The following is a 22,339-nucleotide window of genomic DNA, read 5'->3' on the forward strand; positions in this document are numbered from 1 at the left end:
CTATTCTCTTAAGTCCTAGCTAACTTAAAAAACTAATTTGCCCTGCCACACTTCCTCTGTCCATCCCAGTGAAATTGTTGAATGTAGTGGAGCTTTGAATGCCTAGAGCTAACAAGTAGACTAATGGGCATTTCAGACATGTGGCAGGCAAATGAAGGACATATCCTGGGACAGGAAGTTTTTCATAAGCTCCTTCAATCAAACAGTGGAGGCACCTGCTGCTTTACGGAATCAACCAAGCTTATCAATACTGTTTCTAGATGCCAGCGTCCACTTCTTCCATTCTATTCCCTGAATCATAAGACTAAGAAAACAGAAATGTGTCCCTGAATCTTAACAGTTAACTTGAAACAAAAAACATAATTTTTAACAGAGAGCAGCAAAACTTCATTACACTTCTCAGACTCTATCTGATTTGACTCTAACCCCACGTTACTTACCATGGCAGCTCGTAACTCTCCAGTCTTAGACTTTAAGGAGAAAACGAGAACTAAAATGAGGATAGGGGGTGAAATGAAGCTATGACTTCAGAAGAAAAATCAAACATCTTCTAAATCTTGGAGGTAAGGATAAATAAAAAAGCCTGGCTGCCGGGCTGTGTAACAAGGACACTGAATATCTGTAGTTAAAGGCTTGAGCTTCTAGACTTAAGGACAGACAGCACAGAGCAGAAAATACTGAGCTTCGAGTCTGACTGCCCTCTGCTGGTCAACAAGTAGAACTTTTGAAGCAACAGATTTGCCTTTATAATCTCCATTTTATTTTTTTGAGTTATTTCAGAATACTGGCAACCCTGCACGTTAACTTCTGCCCTAGAATTATGTCACTTCTAAGTCTGTGTTTCAACAGTCTTTAATAAAAGTAATATGTCAAAATAGATGTGACATGTAATCATGGGTTTTGAGTTCTCACTAGTTGTTTGATTAAGAGAGTGATAAAACTAATACTGGTTGTCTTGTTAATGACCAACCTCCATCTTTATCCAAAAGAATGCTTTCTTAAATTCTAGACCTCATTGTTCACCTTCCTAGTGAAGTCTCCAATTGAATGCATCATAAATTCAACATGTTTCAAATCATACTCCTCCCCTTTCTTTTCTTTCTAATTTAAAGAAATGGTAATAACATTCATCCTCTAAAGCCCAAGCTAGAAAACCAGGTGTCATCTTAACCCTTTCTTCCTCTACATTCCATTCATCTCTTATCAGTTCTACCTCCTTAACAACTTCCAAATCACCTACTTCTTTCTACATTTCACTTCCGTTATCTCCTCCTGCCTAGATTATTCCAGCAGCCTTCTAAGAAATTTCCCTATTAAAAAATAGGCAAAGGACCTGAGTTGACACTTTTCTAAGGCCAACAGACATATGAGAAGATGCTTAAAGTTACTAATCATCAGAGAAATGCAAATTAAAACCACAGTGAGGTATCTATCACCTCACACCTGTCAAAATGGCTCTTATCAACAAATCAACAAGTAAGTGTTGGGCAGGGTGTGGAGAAAAGGGAACCCTCATGCACTGTTGGTGGGAATACAGACTGGTGCAGCCAATGTGGAAAGCAGTATGGTGTTATCTCAAAAAATTAAAAATGGAACTGTCTCTTCTTTAACTTTGTATTTATGTTGTTTTCATCACTTTACAAAAATTTAAGGGGAATTTGAAGAGAAGGAAAGATAAACCCATACTCTACAATTCAATATATTTCACAGGAAGTCCCTGAAGATAGCTGACAAAGAGTCAACCTTTAAGTCTCTGAAAAACTTAAAAGACCCAACTAAAATTGAGATTTGTTTAAATCATTAATGAAAAAGGCAGATTTATTTATGCAAGTACAAACAAAATAAAATATAAAAAATATACCACAAAATATAAGCAGTCGTTCCTTTATCTGAAGTAACAACATGCTCTAAGTCTGAATGAATCTATAAGATAATTACAGAAAGTGTTAGATGACCATAAATCTATTTAAATTTCTAATAAGTCAGCTGTAATTATGGATCCCCTTAGCCTGGCAAAAGAGAACAGAGGTAAAGAATGGTACTGCCTGGGCCCCTCAAGGACAGGAAGATTAAAGCTGTGCCCTTTCATGTCAATAGCCTGTAGGTAAATTACGTACTTCTAGGAATGAAGAAATCACCCACTGCAGCAACCAGAAAGAGATAAATATCTTTGACAAATTCTGTTTGTCTCCTAACAGATTTTAAGCCATTGAGTTTCCCCAAATCATTTCAGGCTTAATATTTCATTTATAATCTACTCATATCCTTAAATGATTAAAATGAGTAAATATGGTCAACAAAATGACATCTACAGACAATCATTCAAATATCCGTAAAAATTCACCTTGGTTTTCTATTTCAAAATACACACATTTCTAAGTTATGAAAAAAAACAACTGTACATCAATAATTTTAACACTTCAAGTTTTAAAAATTCAAGTATTTCTCTCATAGGGTATTTTAGAGGTTGATAGACTCTTCTACAACATGCTTCCACACAGGAAATAGAACCTCAACCTCTGAAGAGGGCACACGAGAATGGCAGAGATACAATTAATGAAAAGTTGTAGTAACTGAAACATTTTAAAACAATTGATCAATCTGTTGCTAATAAGGGAATGGGGAAATACACATTATCACAGTGGAAAATGGCACAGACTCTTTGGAAAGCATTATGAAAATACCTCTTAAAATCTAACCCTTTCACCCAGAAGTTCCACTTTTAGAAATCAATCTGCAAAATAAATTAGTACATGAAGATACAGAACATCCAATTTATTAAAAAAAAAAAAGGCAAATGAAAATATTCTAAATGTTAATTAGTGTATCAGTGAAATATGACAAAAAGTTATGTACCAGTATAGAAAAGTGGCCAAGACATGTTGTCCACAAGTTGTAGAATAGTACTTTTAGGATGATCCCATTGTAGTGGTTAACATCAAATTATTTGGCTCTGTATTTGGGCTCCTTCACCTACTAACTGTGGAACTCTGGAAAACTAATCCTCCCTGTATCTTAACTTTTTCATTGTGGGAAAAAAAAAATAGTTTGAAATTAGGAGTTATGAGGACTAAATAAGATATAAGTGCTTGATAAAGTATTATACATGCACTTTTAAGTGTGTGTGTGTGTATGACTGCATTAGACTGAACTATATTAAAGTGTCAAGAAGAGTTTTTTACCTACAAAATGCTAAATTCATAGGATTTAACCTAATATATGCATGGAAAGTTTTGGAAAGGATACCCAAGAGATTTAAGAGCTGTCTTTAACACTCTTCTATACCATTTAGACATTCTGACCAGCGTTAACCAACACTCTTCTCTCCCAAATAAAAAGCTATATGATTTCTTCTCTTGCTTTAAGTAGAAGTATTCTTTTATACTATAAAAGCAGGTCAGATAATGCAGGTAATGGAGCCCTGCTCCTTTCCCCTGCAAAACCAGTAATTTGTTGAATGAGCAATCTACCTTCTGACAATACCTGCTATAGGGAGTCATTTCCATTTCAGTGAAACTTAAAAAGCTGGCACTGGAAAGGGTCTTAGATATTAGATACTTGGGAAAATTCATGCTAGTTTAACCCTTCTGAGTAGTGAGGTTTTTTTCATGCTCGCTGACCCCTGAAAGTGAGGTGTTTTTTTTTTTTCAAAAAATAAAACTAGTTCCAGTTAAAGTTTTATTAACATAAAATCATGTTTGTTTGATAACCAATTTATGGAAACAAGAAGAACATACATTTGCCTTTTTTTAATGTTGCCTTACACATTTTTAAAATAAATCGATCATCCTCTGGTCAGGAGGCATGACCTACATGAACATTTGTACTACTCAAAGGGTTAAACATTGTCAGAAAGCTATCCCTGAGCCTGACTAGGTGGTGGCGCAGTGGATAGAGCGTCAGACTGGGATAAGGAGGACCCAGGTTCGAAAGCCTGAGGTCGCCAGCTTGAGCGCAGGCTCATCTGGTTTGAGCAAGGGCTCACTCGATCTGGTAGCCCCCTGGTCAAGGCACGTATGAGAAAGCAATCAATGAACAACTAAGGTGCCGCAATGAAGAATTGATGCTTCTCATCTCTCTCCCTTCCTGCCTGTCTGTCTCTATCTGTCCCTCTCTTTGTCTCTATCTGTCTCTGCCACACACACACAAAGCTATCTCTGAAATTTAATCTATTTCAAAGTCCTCTGGTTTTAATAATTCTATATAACTATCCTTATATAAAGATAGGTGGGAATAGAAAATTCAAGAAATAAAAATAATAAAATAGTATTTTCTAACAGGTAAAAAGAAATGTGTGGGCCAACCTGTTTGAGAAGGCCACCACAGGTCTCATACTTTGAAAGCCCCATCCTGCTCCTCACTGAAAAAACTCTTGGAAAGGCAATAATGGGGGAAATAATTAAGCCCCAAAATCCCCAATACCATCTTCTCTGAAGAAGACAAAGCAATGGTGGACTCCATCCCATTCTGTTTCCAGACTTTTCTCTTATTTGATATAGACATACACAAAAACTATGAGTTTCATCCTTTCTTGAAAAGAACAGTCTCCAAAACTATCATTGCCTTGGCAGGACATCCCACCTTCCCCAGACTCCTTCTCTTTCTCCTCTTCTAAAAGGCAATAAATAAAATCTTTTTAAAAACTTCAATGCATCATTACTTGGCATTCATAGCTGAATTTCACCACTCAGAAGGGGCACACTTTTGAAACACAGAAATAATGGGAGGAGGAGAGAAACTAGTGCTGTAAGGATTCGTATGGTAGAGGAAAATGGCTACCTTCTACAAAGGTTTCTTCAAATATCCAGAGGTAGTTCTGGGACTCCATTAAGTAATGCTTTTATTGGGAGCCTCCTATGATATACTAAGACACTGAGGGTATAATATTAAATCTTGATGAATAGGGAGAGAATGTTTGTGCCATTAACTTCAACAGATTAATTTTTTTCTCAAATATGTTCAAATTAATGGAATGTCTAGGTAATTTCTGGCTGTGTATGAAAGTGACTATAGATAATTTTTTTCTTTTTCATAAGAATCAAATTAATATTTTCAAAATAGTGGGAACTCAACATAACTCTGCCAATTAATAAAATTTCTTCTTCGCTATCATAAGCCCTATCACATACTTGTTCTATAACAAAGCTCAAGAAATTTTTTTCAAAACACAATGCATTTTATTAATTTTGCACTGTCTTAGCACTGATTGATCAATAGCTTGATTTTCTTCAAATAAGTTCAGTTTATTTCCTCAAAAGAACCTTTTTTCCTACACAATTTTTAAAGTTGTATACCTGGTGTAAAAAAATTTATGAAGTGAATTTTTGGAACCTTGAGGTATCTTACATCTAAAATGTACAAAGCCCTAATGACGTGCTCTGTCCTTCAGAGGACCAGGTGTCTAAAAGAATAGAACCATGTTGTTTTTGTTTTGTTTTTAAGGCTCTCAGACATACCAAATAATAACAAAAAAATACGGGAGAATTCTTAAAACTCTTGTTTCCTTTCTAACATCATCATTTCTTTATCCTGATTTTGTTTGCCCGTAACTTTCTCAAAACTTCCTTCCCTCTGCCTACATACCCCCCCCAAATAAAACACACTACTCTAATGACGTAAACATCAATTCAAAGCTAAAGGTAAATATAAGATGCTACAATAGGTAGTTACTAAAGAGACATTAAAAAGACCTTAAGGATTATACAAAAAGGTCTAACAGTATCTACAGCAAATTGCTGAGGAATAGTATTTGTGGCAAAGAATTTTTCAAAAGTTCATCTCTTTCCCAGGCAATCACTCTTCTGTAAGCTACAGCATAAACTATCCTTGACAGTGGAACTTAACATGGTATTCAAACACGGTCCTTCTCATCTTCTTTCCCCTACATTCATTAAGTCTGCTAAAAAATGTATAGCAATGTGATAACTTCTATTACTAATCTGATAGTGAGACCATCAAATGTAAATGGCTAGAAATCTAGATTTAGGGTTCTGCAGTAGAAACATGTTATTGATTATATCTAAATATTTGCCTGGTTAATAATATGTAAAGAATGCTTGGTTTAAAAATAAATATTTACATGAATGACTTCCCCCATGCCTTATTTTTCAAGTCAACACAAGTTAGAAAGTTTAATAAAGAAGAAATGCATTTTAAGAATGGACACTTAACTGTGGGAAGAGAAAACAAAACTGTTATCAGTATCTGACACCTATCTCTGAATTCAAATTCTACTGTGGAAAAAATACATTTGTCTGAAATCAGAATTGATTATTTTTTTGTATGTGTGACAGAGAGAGAGACAGATAGGGACACAGACAGACAGGAAGGGAGAGAGATGAGAAGCATCAATTCTTCGTTGAGGCACCTTAGTTGTTCATTGACTGCTTCCTCTTATGTGCCTTGATGGGGGCGGTGCTAACAGCAGAACGAGTGAACCTTTGCTCAAGCCAGCAACTTTGGGGCTCAAGCCAGCGACCATGGGGTCATGTCTATGATCCCACACTCAAGCCAGCGGCCCTGTGCTCAGGCCTGTGACCTCAGATTTCGAACCCGGGTCCTTGGTGTCCCAGTTCAATGCTCTATCCACTGCACCACCACCTGGTCAGGCCAGAATTAATTTTTTCAATCAAATTTTCTCATTTATCACTTAGCAAAGTTTCATCAAAGCCCTTTTTTCCTTTTACCCACAAGAGTTAGAATTATACAAGGGAGCACTCTAACCAGTTCGATATAGAAAGTACATATAATTACCCACATGGCAATTTATTCATTTCGGTTAGCAAATAAACACTATTTTAAGCAGTACAACAAACTAGAACACAAATACTTTAAGTACCATGTAGCTGATGTGGTATGGTAACCACTTTAATTTTTATAGAAGTACCAGTATTTTTAAGCCAATTGATTAAATGTTCTCAGGAGGACTTGTTTATATGTGATTAAAAAAAAAAAAAAAAGCACAGTTGACCTGTGGTGATATTCAAAACCTTGGGCCTTCCTGGTCAAGGCACAAATGAGAGTTGTGTTCCTCCCCCCCTTCTCTCTCTCAAAATGAATTTAAAAACCTAAAAAAACAAAAACAAAACAAAACAAAAAGCACTAAAAGTAAAACAGTATGCTCACATTCAAAATTTGTACTTTCTTAGCTCTAAAATATCACTTTTATGTAGAATGATATAATTGTTTAGACCTACTCAACAAAAGTAAAAAATTATTGTTATAAATGTTGAATTCTTAATAAGTTGTAGAAACTATTGGAAAGTATTGCTAACAGGGAAAAAGATGCTTTCTAATCCAAAAATCTAAAATTAATACAGGAAGTTATTAGTGTCTTAATATTCCAAAGGACCCCAAACATATCACCTAAGCAATATACATATACAATACATACTTGTAAATACTTTAAATTTTAAAGTAGGCTCTAATTTATTCTAAGTATTTCTATAGCAAAATTAATTTTAAAACTAACTAAATACATATATAAAAATATATAAATGTATAAACTTCAAACCACAGCCGTAAACTAAGGAAAAATTCAAGTACTTCCAAGTAGTAAATTTTAACTATTTTTCTCTGCTAAAGTCAATAGGCTGTAAAAATATTTGGTATATAAAATAATTGGTACTTGTTGCTTTTTGCCAGGATATCACAAGAAGATAATAGCTGATGCTCTTTGCCTTTACCAAGATTTCTGAGAATATCAAATGGAATTCTGTAAGAGGCCAGTATAATAGATAAATTGTACAAATAGAAAATTTTTTTAAGAGGTAGTTTTGCTTTGTTTTAAATAACAGAAAAAAAAAAATACAACACTAAAGGATAAATCTAAACTAATTTCTCCAACCTTAATGTTGATTCATCACATACAAGAATGGTAATCTATGAATGCTAAAGGTTAAGCTTAATTTTCTAAATTTTAAAATTTTTAAAATCACCATCATGCTATTCAAACGTCCAAACTGAAAGCTCTCCTTCAGTAGAAAAAAACCTCAACATTTGAATTAAAGAGTTACTCTTTAAAGAACTAAGCTCTACCTCTCTTCCCTCTGGAATAATATGCTTATTTCAGAATATTTAAATTAAAAAGGTAAGATTTCAATATCCCATTTATAAAGAAAGAACAACAACAACAAAAAAAGTAAAGCCTTGATTTCCAAGGTCTAAAAAGAATATTAAAAATATAAATGGTTTCACACATCCTTTTTGTGTTATTTCAGAGGGAATAAAACGTGGGAATAAAGGCTTTTAACAATCCTGACTAGTGCAATTTAAGTTATTGAATGGGCAAATAAATCAGCAATATTCTTTTTATTAAAGCAGTATTATTAATAAACACCGAAAAAGCATAAAACAGGATTATCTCCAGTTTCCCATATTTTAAAAGAAAATTGCATTTAAAGTTACAACACCATGAATAAAATATTAACAAAAAAGACAGTAGTCTCCTGCTAATTTCAAAATAAGGGCTGTACTATAATGTCACCAACTTGTTAAAAAAAATGGATGTTTTAAATTCAGGGTGGCATTACTTGTTGAATAATATAGTGAAAGTCTGACAATTATCTAAGTTTAAAGCCCAAAAAATACAAAGGAAAATACAAATGCCTAAATTCTTAAAACAGAAGAAGCATCAAGCAAACAGACAATTCAGTATATTTACAGCCTAGTTAGAAGACACGGCTTGAAATTTGAAAATAATTTTTCATTTTGATGCAGGTAAATGATATAAACTCATTTTTATCACTGTTTTTAAAATCGTACACTTCTCTCCTCTACCCCCACATCCCCTACACCATGGACTTTCTTAGATTCAAATATACAATCAACAAAAAACCATACAATATAATAATAAACTAGAAAATGTTTGATGTTTCTAAAATTTGCGATGAATTCAAATGAGACAGAGAAGCGAAGCTCTGGCCCAGATTAATGTATAACATTTGAAATTCAATATGAATCGTTAATACTACCTATAGAATAGTACTAAAAGCTAAAATAATGGAACTATTACTATGATGATAATAATAGTAATTAGGCCAGAAACTAATGAAACACTTCACAAAATCCAGTCCTTAAAACATTTTAAGGCAGGTATTATACCCATTTTCCAGATAGAGATAATTGAGGTATAGCATTTAAAGAAACTTGTCAAAGGTTACAAAACTTAAGAGAGAGAAGAACCAAACCCAGATCTGGGTGCAAAGAACAGTTACTTATTCAACATGCTACAACCTTCCCTACAAATGACTATTTAACAGGATTTGTTGAATAATGCTACCATAATAGAAAAGTAGAACAGGAACTTAAAGACATCACTATAGCTCTTTCTCAAAGGAGTTGTAATATTATAAATAACTTTGTGAATTAAAAATATTACAAATAACTATTCTTGCCCCAAAAGAAAATAGTACGCTAAGTAGGCCATATTTACAGGAATATGCTTAATGATGACATAGTATGCCTCAGTTTTAATAAAACATTTACACACATTTATATACAAATAGACTAAAAATAAAGTACAGCGGGTTGTCCTGTGCCAGAGAAGAAACATAAAAAACTCTCTACTAGCCTAGTCTTAACCACATTTTTAAATACATCATATTAAGATTTGGACTCTTGAGGACCCTGTGCAAAGTGAAATGAACCAATTACAAAAATCAAATACTGTATGATTCCATTTACATGAGGCCTCTAGTTAAATTCATAGAATCAAAGTAGAATTGTGGTTACCAGGGACTGGGGAAGGGGAAAACGGGGAGTTGTTTAGCAAGATGAAAAAGTTATGGAGATACGTTGCATGAAAATGAGAATGTACTTTTAAAAAATGTTAAGGTAGTAAAAAAAAAATTGGTACTAACACACAAATAGCTATAAATAGATATATATCAATAAAGTAGCCCTGCTGCACTTATATAGTAGCTACTAGCCACATGTGACTAGTAAAATTCACATTAGTTTTTTTTAAATTAAAACTTTATTTCCTCAATCACAGAGCCACAGTTCAATTGTATTCAGGAGAGTGCAGACAAGGAACATTTTCATCAAAGAAAGTTCTATTAGATAGCACTGGCTCAGAATATATAGAAACAGATTCAAATATATATGGGAATTTGTATTCAATACAAAACTGTGTGTGATGCCAGTGGTATTTCAAATCAGTGAAGAACTACTGAGTAAATAGTGTTGGGACAATCTGTTAGACTGGGGTAGATTGAGGGAGAATGAATAAAAGCTAAATCTCTATGTCAATGCTCATTTAAAAGAAATTGTAAACAAATAAAATATTTCTATTTAAAAGGTAAAATGAAGAAAATATTTACATAATTCTCATTAAGAAAGGTACAGCCTGACCAGGCGGTGGCGCAGTGTATAGAGCGTCGGACTGGGATGTGGAAGACTCAGGTTCAAGACCCCGAGGTCGCCAGCTTGAGCGCGGGCTCATGTGGTTTGAGCAAAAGCTCACCAGCTTGGACCCAAGGTCGCTGGCTCGAGCAAGGGGTTACTTGGTCTGCTTAAGGCCCGTGGTCAAGGCACATATGAGAGAGCAATCAATGAACTAAGGTGTCGCAATGAAAAACTGATGATTGATGCTTCTCATCTCTCTCTGTTCTTGTCTGTCCCTATCTATCCCTCTCTCTGACTCTCTCTCTGTCTCTGTAAAAAAAAAGGTACAAACTTGCAGTTATAAAATAAGTAAATCCTAGGGATGTAATGTACAGCATGAAAAATATAGTCAATACTATATTATGCATTTCAAAGTTGGTAGAAGAGAAAATCTTAAAAGTTCTCATCAAAAGAAAATAAATTTAACTATATGTGGTGATGAATGTTAACTACACTTATTGTAGTGATCATTTCATAATATATACATAGTATATCAAATCATTGTTGTATACCTGAAATTAATATAATGTTGTATATGTGAATTATATCTCAATTTAAAAAATAAAAAGAAAGGCTTTTTAAATACAATAAAAGCCCATCCTGACCAGGTGGTGGCACAGTGGATAGAGCATTGGACTGGAATGCAGAGGACTCAGGTTCGAAACCCCGAAGTCACCGGCTTGAAGCCAAGGTTGTTGGCTTAAGTCCAAGGTTACCGGCTTAAGCAAGGGGTCACTTGCTCTGCTGTAGCCCCACCGCCACCCCCACCCCCATCAAGGCATATGAGAAAGCAATCAATGAACAACTAAGGAGCCACAACAAAGAACTGACGCTTCTCATCTCTCTCACATCCCGTCTGTCCCTATCTGTCCCTCTGTCACACACACACATAAATTAAACAAAAACATACATACAGACATACATACAATAAAATCCCCCCTAAAATAAACAAGACTAAATTTTTTTGAAAGGAAAATAGAGACTTTCATTTATTTTTCAATTTTTTCATTGATTTGAGAGAGAGAAAGAAGTTTCAACTCATTATTCTAATCAGTTTTCTCAATATAGTTGTGTAATCACAGTTTCTTGTACATGCCCTGAGATTGAACCTGTGATTTTAGCGTGCTGGGACGATGCTTTATCCACTAACCTACCTGGCCAGGGTGGAAAATAAAAGATCTTTAGATAAAGAATGCCCAAAAAGACAAATAGAAGGGTATGAAGTGCTACATTTTCTTAATCAATTAAAAAACTAGAACTCAGTGGGGGAAAGGTCAATTGAAAGTGCCAATATACATATTAAAAAATGCTCGATTTTACTCATAATGCAAATATACTATTAAAAACTACATTTTTAAGCAGAAATGGCAAAGATAATCCTCAGGGCTAATGAGAGTGTAAGACAATAGACACAAATGGGATATAAAAACTGACACAACTTATTCAGGAGGTAATTTAAAAATATTCATCAAAAATCAAAAGCAACAGATAATATTTACAAATAAAATAATACTGAGCCTAGGATTAACTTTAAAATAACCTGAGAAGTGAAAAATTGACCTGATAAAGTTGGTATGGATAGAAATGAAATAAGATTAGGCAAAAAAAAAAAAATAATAAGATTAGGCATACATTGATAGCAGTTGTAATGGGGTGGAGGATATACAGAAATTTATTATACTTTGCTCTCCTTCTTTGGGTATGTTTGAATTTTTCCAAAGTTCTTCCTGTTATGCATACCCCTTAACCCAGAAATTCCATTTCTAGGAATTCAGCCTGCGGTTATGTGGACAAGCACACAACAATGTAGGTATAAGGGTACTATTCTCTGAGCCAATAAAAGCAAAAACATGGAAACAACCTAAATGCCCATTAGAGGACTGATCAGATAAATTATATTTATCTACATACAGTACAGCTGTCCCTTGTATCCATGATGATGGATTACACAGTCCTCATAGATTGATGCTCATGTCCCTTACACAGAATGGCACAGTATTTGCACAAAACCTACACACATCCTCCCATATACTAATCTCTACACATACTTTAATAATCTCTACATTGCTTATGACATCTAATGCAATGTAAATGCTATGTAAACAGTTGTACAATGTATTGTTTAGAGAATAAACACAAGAAAAAAAGTCTGTATCTGTTCTGTAGTAGGAACTGAACCTTCACAGGCCTAACTACATAATACACATCAGCAACAATGTGACATTTTTCCAAATATTTTTCTTCTGTGGTTGGTTGAATATGAGGATGTAAGCCCTGTGGACATGTGGGGCTGACTAGAAATAAATTGTGTGAAGGAGATTATGGAAAGGGGGGGAAATCTCAAGAGCAGAACAATAGGGATAGTTTGAGCACATTTAAATAAAAACAAAATCAAACATGGATTTGTGAGTGCACATGAGATACATGCCTCATTCATAAAAAGTTTCTTTAAGGTTACACGAAAACCCTAACAGTGGTTACAACTGGGCAGGGTATGGAAGACTAGAAATCTGTGAGGAGTAAATACTTATTTTTTCAAATGTTTTTATATTATAAATTTTTCTTACATGTGAACACACTGCATTCATTATATTTATAGTAAAAACAACTAGACTTTTAAAGTCCTTTCTCTACTGAAATGACTGTCATTCATTTAAGAACTGTCAATGTTGAGAGTCAATGCTCACTTTAATCTTATAGAGCAACAGATAAGGCAGGGTCCCCAAACTACGCATGAGGCCATTTATCTGGCCCCGCGGCTCTTCTAGAAGGGGCACCTCTTTCATTGGTGGTCAGTGGATGCATCCCGTGCTCCTGGAGTACTGTATGTGGTGGCACTGCAAGGCGCGTTGTCGCTCACGTACAGTACTACTTCCGGTGACGCGGGATGCACGCCTCACGGCTCCGGAAGCGCATCATATCACTAGTTACAGCTAACAGTGACAAATATGGAACCAGACATTGACCATCTCATTAGCCAAAAGTAGGCCCATAGTTCCCATTGAAATACTGGTCAGTTTGTTGACTTAAATTTACTTGTTCTTTATTTTAAATATTGTATTTGTTCCCGTTTTGTATTTTTACTTTAAAATAAGATATGTGCAGTGTACATAGGGATTTGTTCAGTTTTTTTTATAGTCCGGCCCTCCAACAGTCTCAGGGACAGTGAACTGGCCCCTTGTGTAAAAAGTTTGGGGACCCCTGAGATAAGGTGTGGCTCTTCATTGCTGACCCTATCTCAGGGCTCTAGCTGTACCTCTACCTCAGGCCTGATCATCCATCGGCAAACCTAACATTATAGCAAATAATTGCTCTAAAGATATAAGGAAGGTCCCTCCTGGGCGTTACACAATCAATAATTACTGAATACACACACACACACACACACGTTTTGTGGGCAATACAGGAAAAAAAAGGATTATAGTCTTGCTCAGGAGCTTTAAAACTTCACAAAAGAAAAAAAAACAAGAAACCGAACAATTAATGCTACGCAAACACTATGTATGTCAGTAAAGAAAGAGTAGTCGGGTTCATGGAAGAAATAAGATGGCAGAATTTTTTTCTTTGAGAGAGAGAGGGGGAGGGAGAGGGGAGGAGGGAGATGAGAAGCATCAACTCATTGTTGCATCACTTTAGTTGTCCATTGATTGCTTCTCAAATGTGCTTGGGGGTGGGGTGCTCCAGCCGAGTCAGTGACTCCTTGCTTAAGCCAGGGACTTTTGGGTTCAAGCCAGCAACTATAGGATGATCATGTCTATGATCCCACACTCAAGCCAGCAACCTCAGGGTTTCGAACCTGGATCCTCAGTGTCCCAGGCTGATGATCTATCCACTGTGCCACCACCTGATTAGGTGAGAGCTGATCTTAATAAAGCTGGATTTAGATCCACAGAGGGGAGAGAGGATTACATAAGACCACTAGAAAGAATGCACATAAATAAAAAATTGAGATTGTGAGACTCAGTATGACTAGAGACGGGGTGTAGGGGGAAGGATAAAATAAGTAATGAGAAAGAATCAAGTTCAAGGCAATACAAACCTTAAAAATCTGACAAAAATTAAGCTTTTATGAAATAGGCAAAGGGGAATTTTCATAAACATTTGGCAGCAGTAGTGTTCAAGGCAGGGCAAACTATTTGCATGTCTTTGCTTCCTTTTGGCTTGCTTTCTTAAAACATGAACAATAAAATAACAAACATTATACTATACCTCGCTTCCAGGCCCAGATTCCAGTGGTCTCTTCTTCCTTGGCCCAATGGCAGCAAGGGCTGTGAGGTTAGCATCTCTTTGTTGTATCTGTGCAAGCTCCAACTGCTGCAACTAGGAGATGGAATAAAAAAAGGCAATGTTTACACAAAGTTATGGTCAGAGCCACAGTGTAAAATAAATATTAAATTCTCCTGACAGCCAAGGGCACATCATATCCAGATTCATTTACTCCAACAGTCCTGAATCTCTAAATTGAAGAGGCAGGATTTAGGTAAGGAAGAAGTATAGAATACAACAAAAAAGACAAGAAAGGCATCTAGAACTACCATATTTCCCCATGTATAAGACACTCCCATGTATAAGATGCACCTTAATTTAGGGGCCCGTAAAATTAGAAAAAAAAAATGTATTACATAAAGTTATTAAACTCAAGTTTTATTCATCATAAAATTTATACAATTCCTCATCACTGTCAAAACTCCCATCCATTCTCTTGTCCTCATCTGTGTCTGATGATGAATCACTGTCTTCAACAATGAGCACAAAAACAAGTGCAAAAAAGTGGGAAATGCCAGTAAAAATAATCTACAACCACTGTATAAGACGCACCCAGTTTTTAGACCCCAAATTTCCTCCCAAGTGCACTTATACATCGGGAAATACGGTAATGTCTTAGTTTAAAGCACAGGTAATGCCTGAAGAATAAATTGATCAGTAAATTAGAGTTATTGGCCAAACTAGACAACCTTTTCAGATTAAAAGAAAATTACTCAAAAAAAATAAAAGTTTTTATATTTTATAGGAAACAGTTTTATGCTGTATGATTTATAAAAGCACTTCACTAAAACTTAACTCATTTAATTCACATAACCCCACTGAAAGAGGCAGACATATGAACTGTTATAATATGAAAATTATACATATATATTTTTTATCCTTTTTTTAAAACTTAAGAGGCAGTGAGGCTATAAGAAGTTAGAAAACTTCATAACTGTCACACAAATACTAAGTGGGAGAACCAGAACTTAAGAGCCATGTGTTCTCATCACAACCTTTTCACTACAGCACACCGTCCCATGGATTTACTCTATATTGATCTTCATGCCAAAAATTAAGTGAATTAGCAGTTTTACTGTATAACTTTCATCATACCTAACCTAGAATGACCAAATGTACAGGATATAAATTTTTAGTATGTAGGTAGGTACTGAACTATATATTTTTAAAGGAACACTAACCAAACCTTTAACATATTTGTTTGGTTATAAAAATAAAAATAGAAAATAGTGTATGATGAAACAGTTTCAAGGAGATACAAAGTAAACATGATTTTAGACAATAATAAAGAATAAACCTATCTTAAGTAAAGCAGAAAACATTTAACTAAAGAAAATTAATTAAGAACCACTTTTTATTCCACAAATTATACGGCAGTAATCCTCCTTTTAAACTGGTAAGAACTTACTAAGTAAAACAATCTGTACCTGGAGATTTCTTTATTGGAAGATTTTAACTATAAATTCAATTTATTTAATAATTACAGCCTGACCAGGTGGTAGCACAGTGGATAGAGCATTGGCCTGGGATGCAGAGGACTCAGGTTTGAAACCCCGAGGTCACCAGTTTGAGTGCGGGCTCATCCTGCTTGAGCATTGGGTCACTGGCTTGAGTGTGGGATCACAGACATGACCCCATGGTCACCAGCTTGAGCCCAAAGGTCGCTGGCTTGAGCAAGGGATCACTTGGTCTGCTGGAGCCCCCTGGTCAGGGCACATATGAGAAAGCAATTAATGAAAAACTAAGATGCCTTAATGAAGAATTGATGCTTCTAATTTCTCCCTTCCTGTCTGTCCCTTTCTCTCTCACTATTAAATAATAATAATAATAATAATAATAATAATGACAAAACTACTGAGGCTCTCTACTTCAATCTTGGCCAATTTTTGATAACTTATGCTTTTCAAGAATTTGGTAATTTCATCTAAGTTGTCAAACTACTTGCAAAGAGTTGTTCACTATAATCTCTTTTTACCCTTTTTGACATCTGCAGGGTCTGTCATGATTTCCCTTTTTTTTCTTCCTGATATTAGTCAGTGATCTTACATTTTATTTTTCTTTGCTAGTCTTTCTGGAGATTTATCAATTTTGTTGACCAAAGAACAAGCTGTGGTTCCTTTAATTTTATTTCTTTCCTCCTATTTTCAAAGTCACTGATTTCTGCTTTTAATTTTGATTTCCTTCTTCCTGCTTTCTTTAGGTGTCTATTGCTTTTCTTTTTCCAGTTTCCTAAAGTAAAAGCTTAGAATATTGATTTGAGAACTTTCTTCTTTCCAAATGTGTTCCCCCATCCTTGTACTTTAACTAACCTACCTACATCATAACATCTGAAGTGAGTTTCTTATAGACAGATAACAATTGAGTCAGTTTTTTAATCCATTCTGACCATTTTTATCTTTTAATTGGCATATTTAGACCATGTACACTCAAATATAATGATTTAGGTATGTTTTAATTTAGATTTACCATTTTATTATTTATTTTTCTTCTGTTTTACATTTCTTACTTGTTTGAGGTTATTTAAACATTTTTAGTATTTCACTCTAATTTATCTATATATTTTTATGTCTATATAGTTTTTTTAAGTTTAATCATGGCTCTAGAGATTATAATATATATACTTTTTTTTTTTTAATAAATTTTTATTAATGGTAATGGGATGACATTAATAAATCAGGGTACATATATTCAAAGAAAACATGTCTATGTTACCTTGTCATTAAATTATGTTGCATACCCCTCGCCCAAAGTCAGATTGTCCTTCGCCACCCTCTATCTAGTTCTCTGTGCCCCTCCCCCTCCCCCTAACTCTCCCCCTGTCCTCCCTCCCCCCACCCCTGGTAACCACCACACACTTGTCCATGTCTCTTAGTCTCATTTTTATGTTCCACCAATGTATGGAATCATGTAGTTCTTGTTTTTTTCTGATTTACTTATTTCACTCCTTATAATGTTATCAAGATCCCACCATTTTGCTGTAAATGATCTGATGTCATCATTTCTTATGGCTGAGTAGTATTCCATAGTGTATATGTGCCACATCTTCTTTATCCAGTCTTCTATTGAAGGGCTTTTTGGTTGTTTCCATGTCTTGGCCACTGTGAACAGTGCTGCAATGAACATGGGGCTACATGTGTCTTCACGTATCAATGTTTCTGAGGTTTTGGGGTATTAATATATATACTTTCAATTTCAGTCTACATAGAATATTTTACCACGTCAAGTGGAACAGACATGTTACTCACATGTATGTCCTTTTACTCTCCACACTGTTATAGTTCTTTGATATGCTACATATATACTGCTCACAAAATTTAGGGGATATTTTATAGCTTTGTATTCATTTTGAAATATCCCCTAATTTTTGTGAGCAGTATACATACATTGAAAATTCCTGACAATGTTATAATTTTGCTTTCAATTAAACATTTTAAAAACTCAAAGACAGAATAGTCTATAATACCATTTCTGTTGCTTGTTTTTTACTCCTGATATTTAAAGTTTTCCTTTGGAATCATTTCACTTTATTCTGAAGTTTTTTGTAGTTTTATTTTATTTTTATTTATTTATTTTTTTGAGAGACAGACAGACACACACACACAAACAGGAAGGAAGAGAGATGAGAAACATCAATTCTTCATTGTGGCACCTTAGTTGTTCATTGATTGCTCTCTCATATGTGCCTTGATGTGGGGCGGGGGCTACAGCAAATGGAGTGACCCCTTGCTAGAGCCAGCGACCTTGCGCTCAAGCTGCTGAGCTGTGCTCAAACCGGATGAGCCCACGCTCCAGCCAGTGATCTCAGGATTTTGAACCTGGGTCCTCCTCCATCACCCAGTCCGACGCTCTATCGACTGCGTCACCGCCTGGTCAGGCTGAAGAACTTTGTTAAGCAATTGTTTTAAAGCAGGTTGACTGGCAACATTCTATTCATGTTCCTTTCATTGAGAATGTCTTTATTTCATCTCTATTCTGCAGGATACTTTTACTGAATATAGAATTCTGGGTTGGTTGACAGTTCTTTTCTTCCAGGGACTTTAAAAATATTTTGCGTCTGACCTGTGGTGGCGCAGTGGATAAAGCGTCGACCTGGAACACTGAGGTCGCCAGTTCAAAACCCTGGCTTGCCTGCTCAAGGCACATATGGGAGTTGATGCTTCCTGCTCCTCCCCCTCCTTCTCTCTCTCTCTCTCTCTCTCTCTCTCTCTCTCTCTCTCTCTTCTCTAAAATAAATAAATAAAAATAATTAAAAAAAATATTTTGCTACTTCCTTCTATTCTTCATAGTTTCCTCTTCTTCTTTTTTAAATTAATTGAAGTTATTGGGATGGCACCTGTTCACAAAACCATACAGGTTTCAAGTGTACAACTCAATGAAACATAGTTTCTTTGGTATCTGACAGGAAATCTATAGTCATTTGAATTATTGTTCAACTGCTGAAAAAGTGTCCTTCTCTGAGGCTAATCTCAAAATGTTTTCTATTTTTATTTTCTGAAATTGATTATGATGTGACTGGGCAATAGTTTCTTGTGATTATTCTGTTTGGGGTTTCAGTGAGCTTCTGAAATCTATAGGTTTATGTATTTCTCTAAATCAGGGTGTAGGGAGTTTAGCAGTTATTTTTCACAAAACATTTTAGCATCTCATTCTTTATTTCTTCTGAGATTTCTAAAATCAAAATGTCAAACTTTTGGTCACTGTCCTGCAGATCTCTGAAGCTCCATTGTGTGTTTTTAGTCTATTTTCCTCTCTAATTTTCAAATTAGCTAAATCTTATTTCTACATCTTGCAAGTTAACTGACTCTTCCGTTTTTTCCCCTGATATCCAACCCATACAGGGAGTATTTTATGTTGGTTGTCACTTTCAGTTATAAAATTTCCATTTTGAAACTTTATTCTTTATATCTTTTACTTTTTTTGCTGGGACTTTTATTTTTTCCAATCATTTCAAGAGTGTTTTCAATTGCTTCTTGGAGCATTTTTATAGTAACTACTTACTTTAAAGTATTTGTCAGAAAACTCTAACATCTGTAATATCTTTGGAGTTACAACATCTGTGACATTTCTTCCCATGGAAGTTGAAATGCTCCTGGTTATTCAAGCCAAGTAATTTTGGATCATATCCTGAATATTTTGAATATTATGTTATGAGACTCTGGGCCTTCTTTAACTCCTTGGAGAATGTATATACTTTTGTTTTAGCATGCAGAACAGGTCAGTTAGGTATAGGCCACCAAGTTCCAATGGACTTAATTCCAACATCAGTTCAGTTTTCAAAATCTTTGCTATGGTATTTGGATCTGTCCCAAACGTGTAGCACTAAGTAGACAGTTGAGCACCTAGCAGTAATATCTTTTCTTGGTATTTTGTTTTTTAAGAGAGAGATAGGGAGGGAGGCAGGGAGAAAGATGAGATGAATCAACTCATAGTCGCAGCACTTTAGTTGTTCAATGATTGATTTTTCATAAGTACCTTTACTGGGGGGCTCCAGCTGAATCAGTGATCTTGGGTTCAAGCCAGTGACCATGGGGTCATGTCTATGATCCTACGCTCAAAACAGTGGCCCCATGCTCAAGGTGACAACCTCAGGGTTTCGAAACTGGGACCTCAACATCCTACATCAATGATCTATATCCACTGCGTCACTGCCTGGTCGGGCCTGGCAGTGGTTTTTAGTTCAGTTCTTAAAGTCTTAGGTATGCTGATTAAAATCATACATATGACGAATATGTAGCTCAAGAGTAGGCCTAGGAGTTTAAAAAAAATGATAAAGGGGTTGCTTTTCTGATCTCTTCCCTTTCTACAATCTTTTTTTAAATTTAATTTATGGTGTTTATATAGATTATAGTGTTGCCCCGATTGCATTCCACCTCACCTGTATTCCCCTCAACATATCCCTTCCCCCCATCCCAACAGCTCCCTTGCCCCTTCCCTTTATGATTAATTCTATTCCTCAGTTCACATTGTTCCTTGTATTCCTCAAATGAGTGAGGTCATATGATATTTTTCTTTCTCTGCCTGGCTTATTTCACTTAACATAATAATTTCCAGGTCTATCCACATTGATACAAAAGGTAATATTTCCTTCTTTTTCATGGCCCCATAGTATTCTATTGTATATATGTACCACTGCTTTTTAATCCACTCGTCCACTGACGGACACTTGGGCTGTTTCTAGATCTTCGCTATAATAAATAATGCTGCCATAAACATGGGGGCGCATTTCTTTTTTTCAATCAGTGACATGGTGTCCTTGGGATATATTCCTATTAGTGGGATGGCTGGGTCAAAGGGCAGTTACATTTCTAATATTTTGAGGAATCTCCATACTGTTTTCCACAGTGGCTGCACCAGTCTGCATTCCCACCAGCAGTGCAGGAGGGTTCCCCTTTCTCCACATCCTCGCCAGCACCTATCGTGTGTTGTTTTGTTGATGAGCACCATTCTGACTGGTGTGAGGTGGTATCTCATTGTGGTTTTAATTTGCATTTCTCTACTGATTAGTGATGTTGAACATTTGTTCATCTGTCTATTGGCCATCTGTATGTCCTCTTTGGAGAAGTGTCTATTCATTTCTTGTGCCCATTTTTTGATTGGAATGTTTGTCTTCCTGGTGTTGAGTTTCACAAGTTCTTTAGAAATTTTGGTTATTAACCCCTCATCAGACGTATTGTCAAATATGTTCTCCCATTGTGTGGTTTGTCTTTTTATTCTGTTCATATTGTCTTTAGCTGTACAAAAGCTTTTTAGTTTGATATAGTCCCATTTGTTTACCATCTTTTATTTCACTTGCCCGAGGAGATAAATCTGCAAATATACTGCTGCGAGAGATGTCGTAGAGCTTACTGCCTATGTTCTTTTCTGAGATGCCTATGGTTTAACGACTTACATTTAAGTCTTTTATCCATTTTGAGTTTATTTTTGTGACTAGTATAAGTTGGTGGTCTAGTTTCATTTTTTTGCAGGTAGATGTCCAATTTTCCCAACATCATTTGTTAAAGAGACTGTTTTTACTCCATTGTATGCTCTTACCTCCTTTGTCAAATATCAATTGTCCAGAAAGGTGCAGGTTTATTTCTGGGTTCTCTGTTCTGTTCCAATGATCTATATGCCTGTTCATATGCCAGTACCAAGCTGTTTTGAGTACAATGGCCTTGCAGTATAACTTGATATCAGGAAGTGTGATATATCCCACTTTACTCTTCTTTTTCAAGATTGCTGAGGCTATTCGTGTTCATTTTTGGTTCCATATAAATTTTTGGATATGTGTTCTATATTTTGAAGTATGTCATTGGTATTTTAATTGGTATTGCATTGAACTTATAAATTGCTTTGGGTAGTATAGACATTTTGATGTTTATTCTTCCTAAGCATGAGCACGGTATATGCTTCAACTTGTTTGTATCTAACTTGATTTCTTTTATCAATGTTTTGTAATTTTTGAAGTAAAAGTCTTTAACCTCCTTGGTTAAATTTACTCCTAGGTAGTTCTTTTTGTTGTTATTGCTATAGTGAAGGGGATTGTTTCCTTAATTTCTCTTTATGACAGTTCATTGTTGGTGTATAAAAATGCCTCTGATTTCTGATTCTGCCACCTTGCTGAATTCATTTATCAGGTCCAGTAGTTTTTTTTTGCTTTTGTTTTTTTTGCATTTTTCTAAAGTTTTTTTTGCTTTTGTTTTTTTTT

At 35.3% G+C, this 22,339-nt stretch overlaps 1 protein-coding gene across 3 annotated transcripts in view; it reads right to left on the minus strand.

The window, feature by feature from the left end:
* Window positions 1–22,339, minus strand: part of TAF4B (TATA-box binding protein associated factor 4b) — a 132,435-nt gene that overhangs the window by 9,612 nt on the left and 100,484 nt on the right. For all 3 annotated transcript variants that reach the window (XM_066353442.1, XM_066353443.1, XM_066353441.1), the window contains one exon: window positions 14,596–14,706. In XM_066353442.1, coding sequence (XP_066209539.1) covers window positions 14,596–14,706 — 111 coding nt within the window. The remainder of the gene's footprint in view (window positions 1–14,595; window positions 14,707–22,339) is intronic.

The sequence above is a fragment of the Saccopteryx leptura genome, chromosome 11, assembly GCF_036850995.1.
Source record: "Saccopteryx leptura isolate mSacLep1 chromosome 11, mSacLep1_pri_phased_curated, whole genome shotgun sequence".
NCBI lineage: Eukaryota > Metazoa > Chordata > Mammalia > Chiroptera > Emballonuridae > Saccopteryx > Saccopteryx leptura.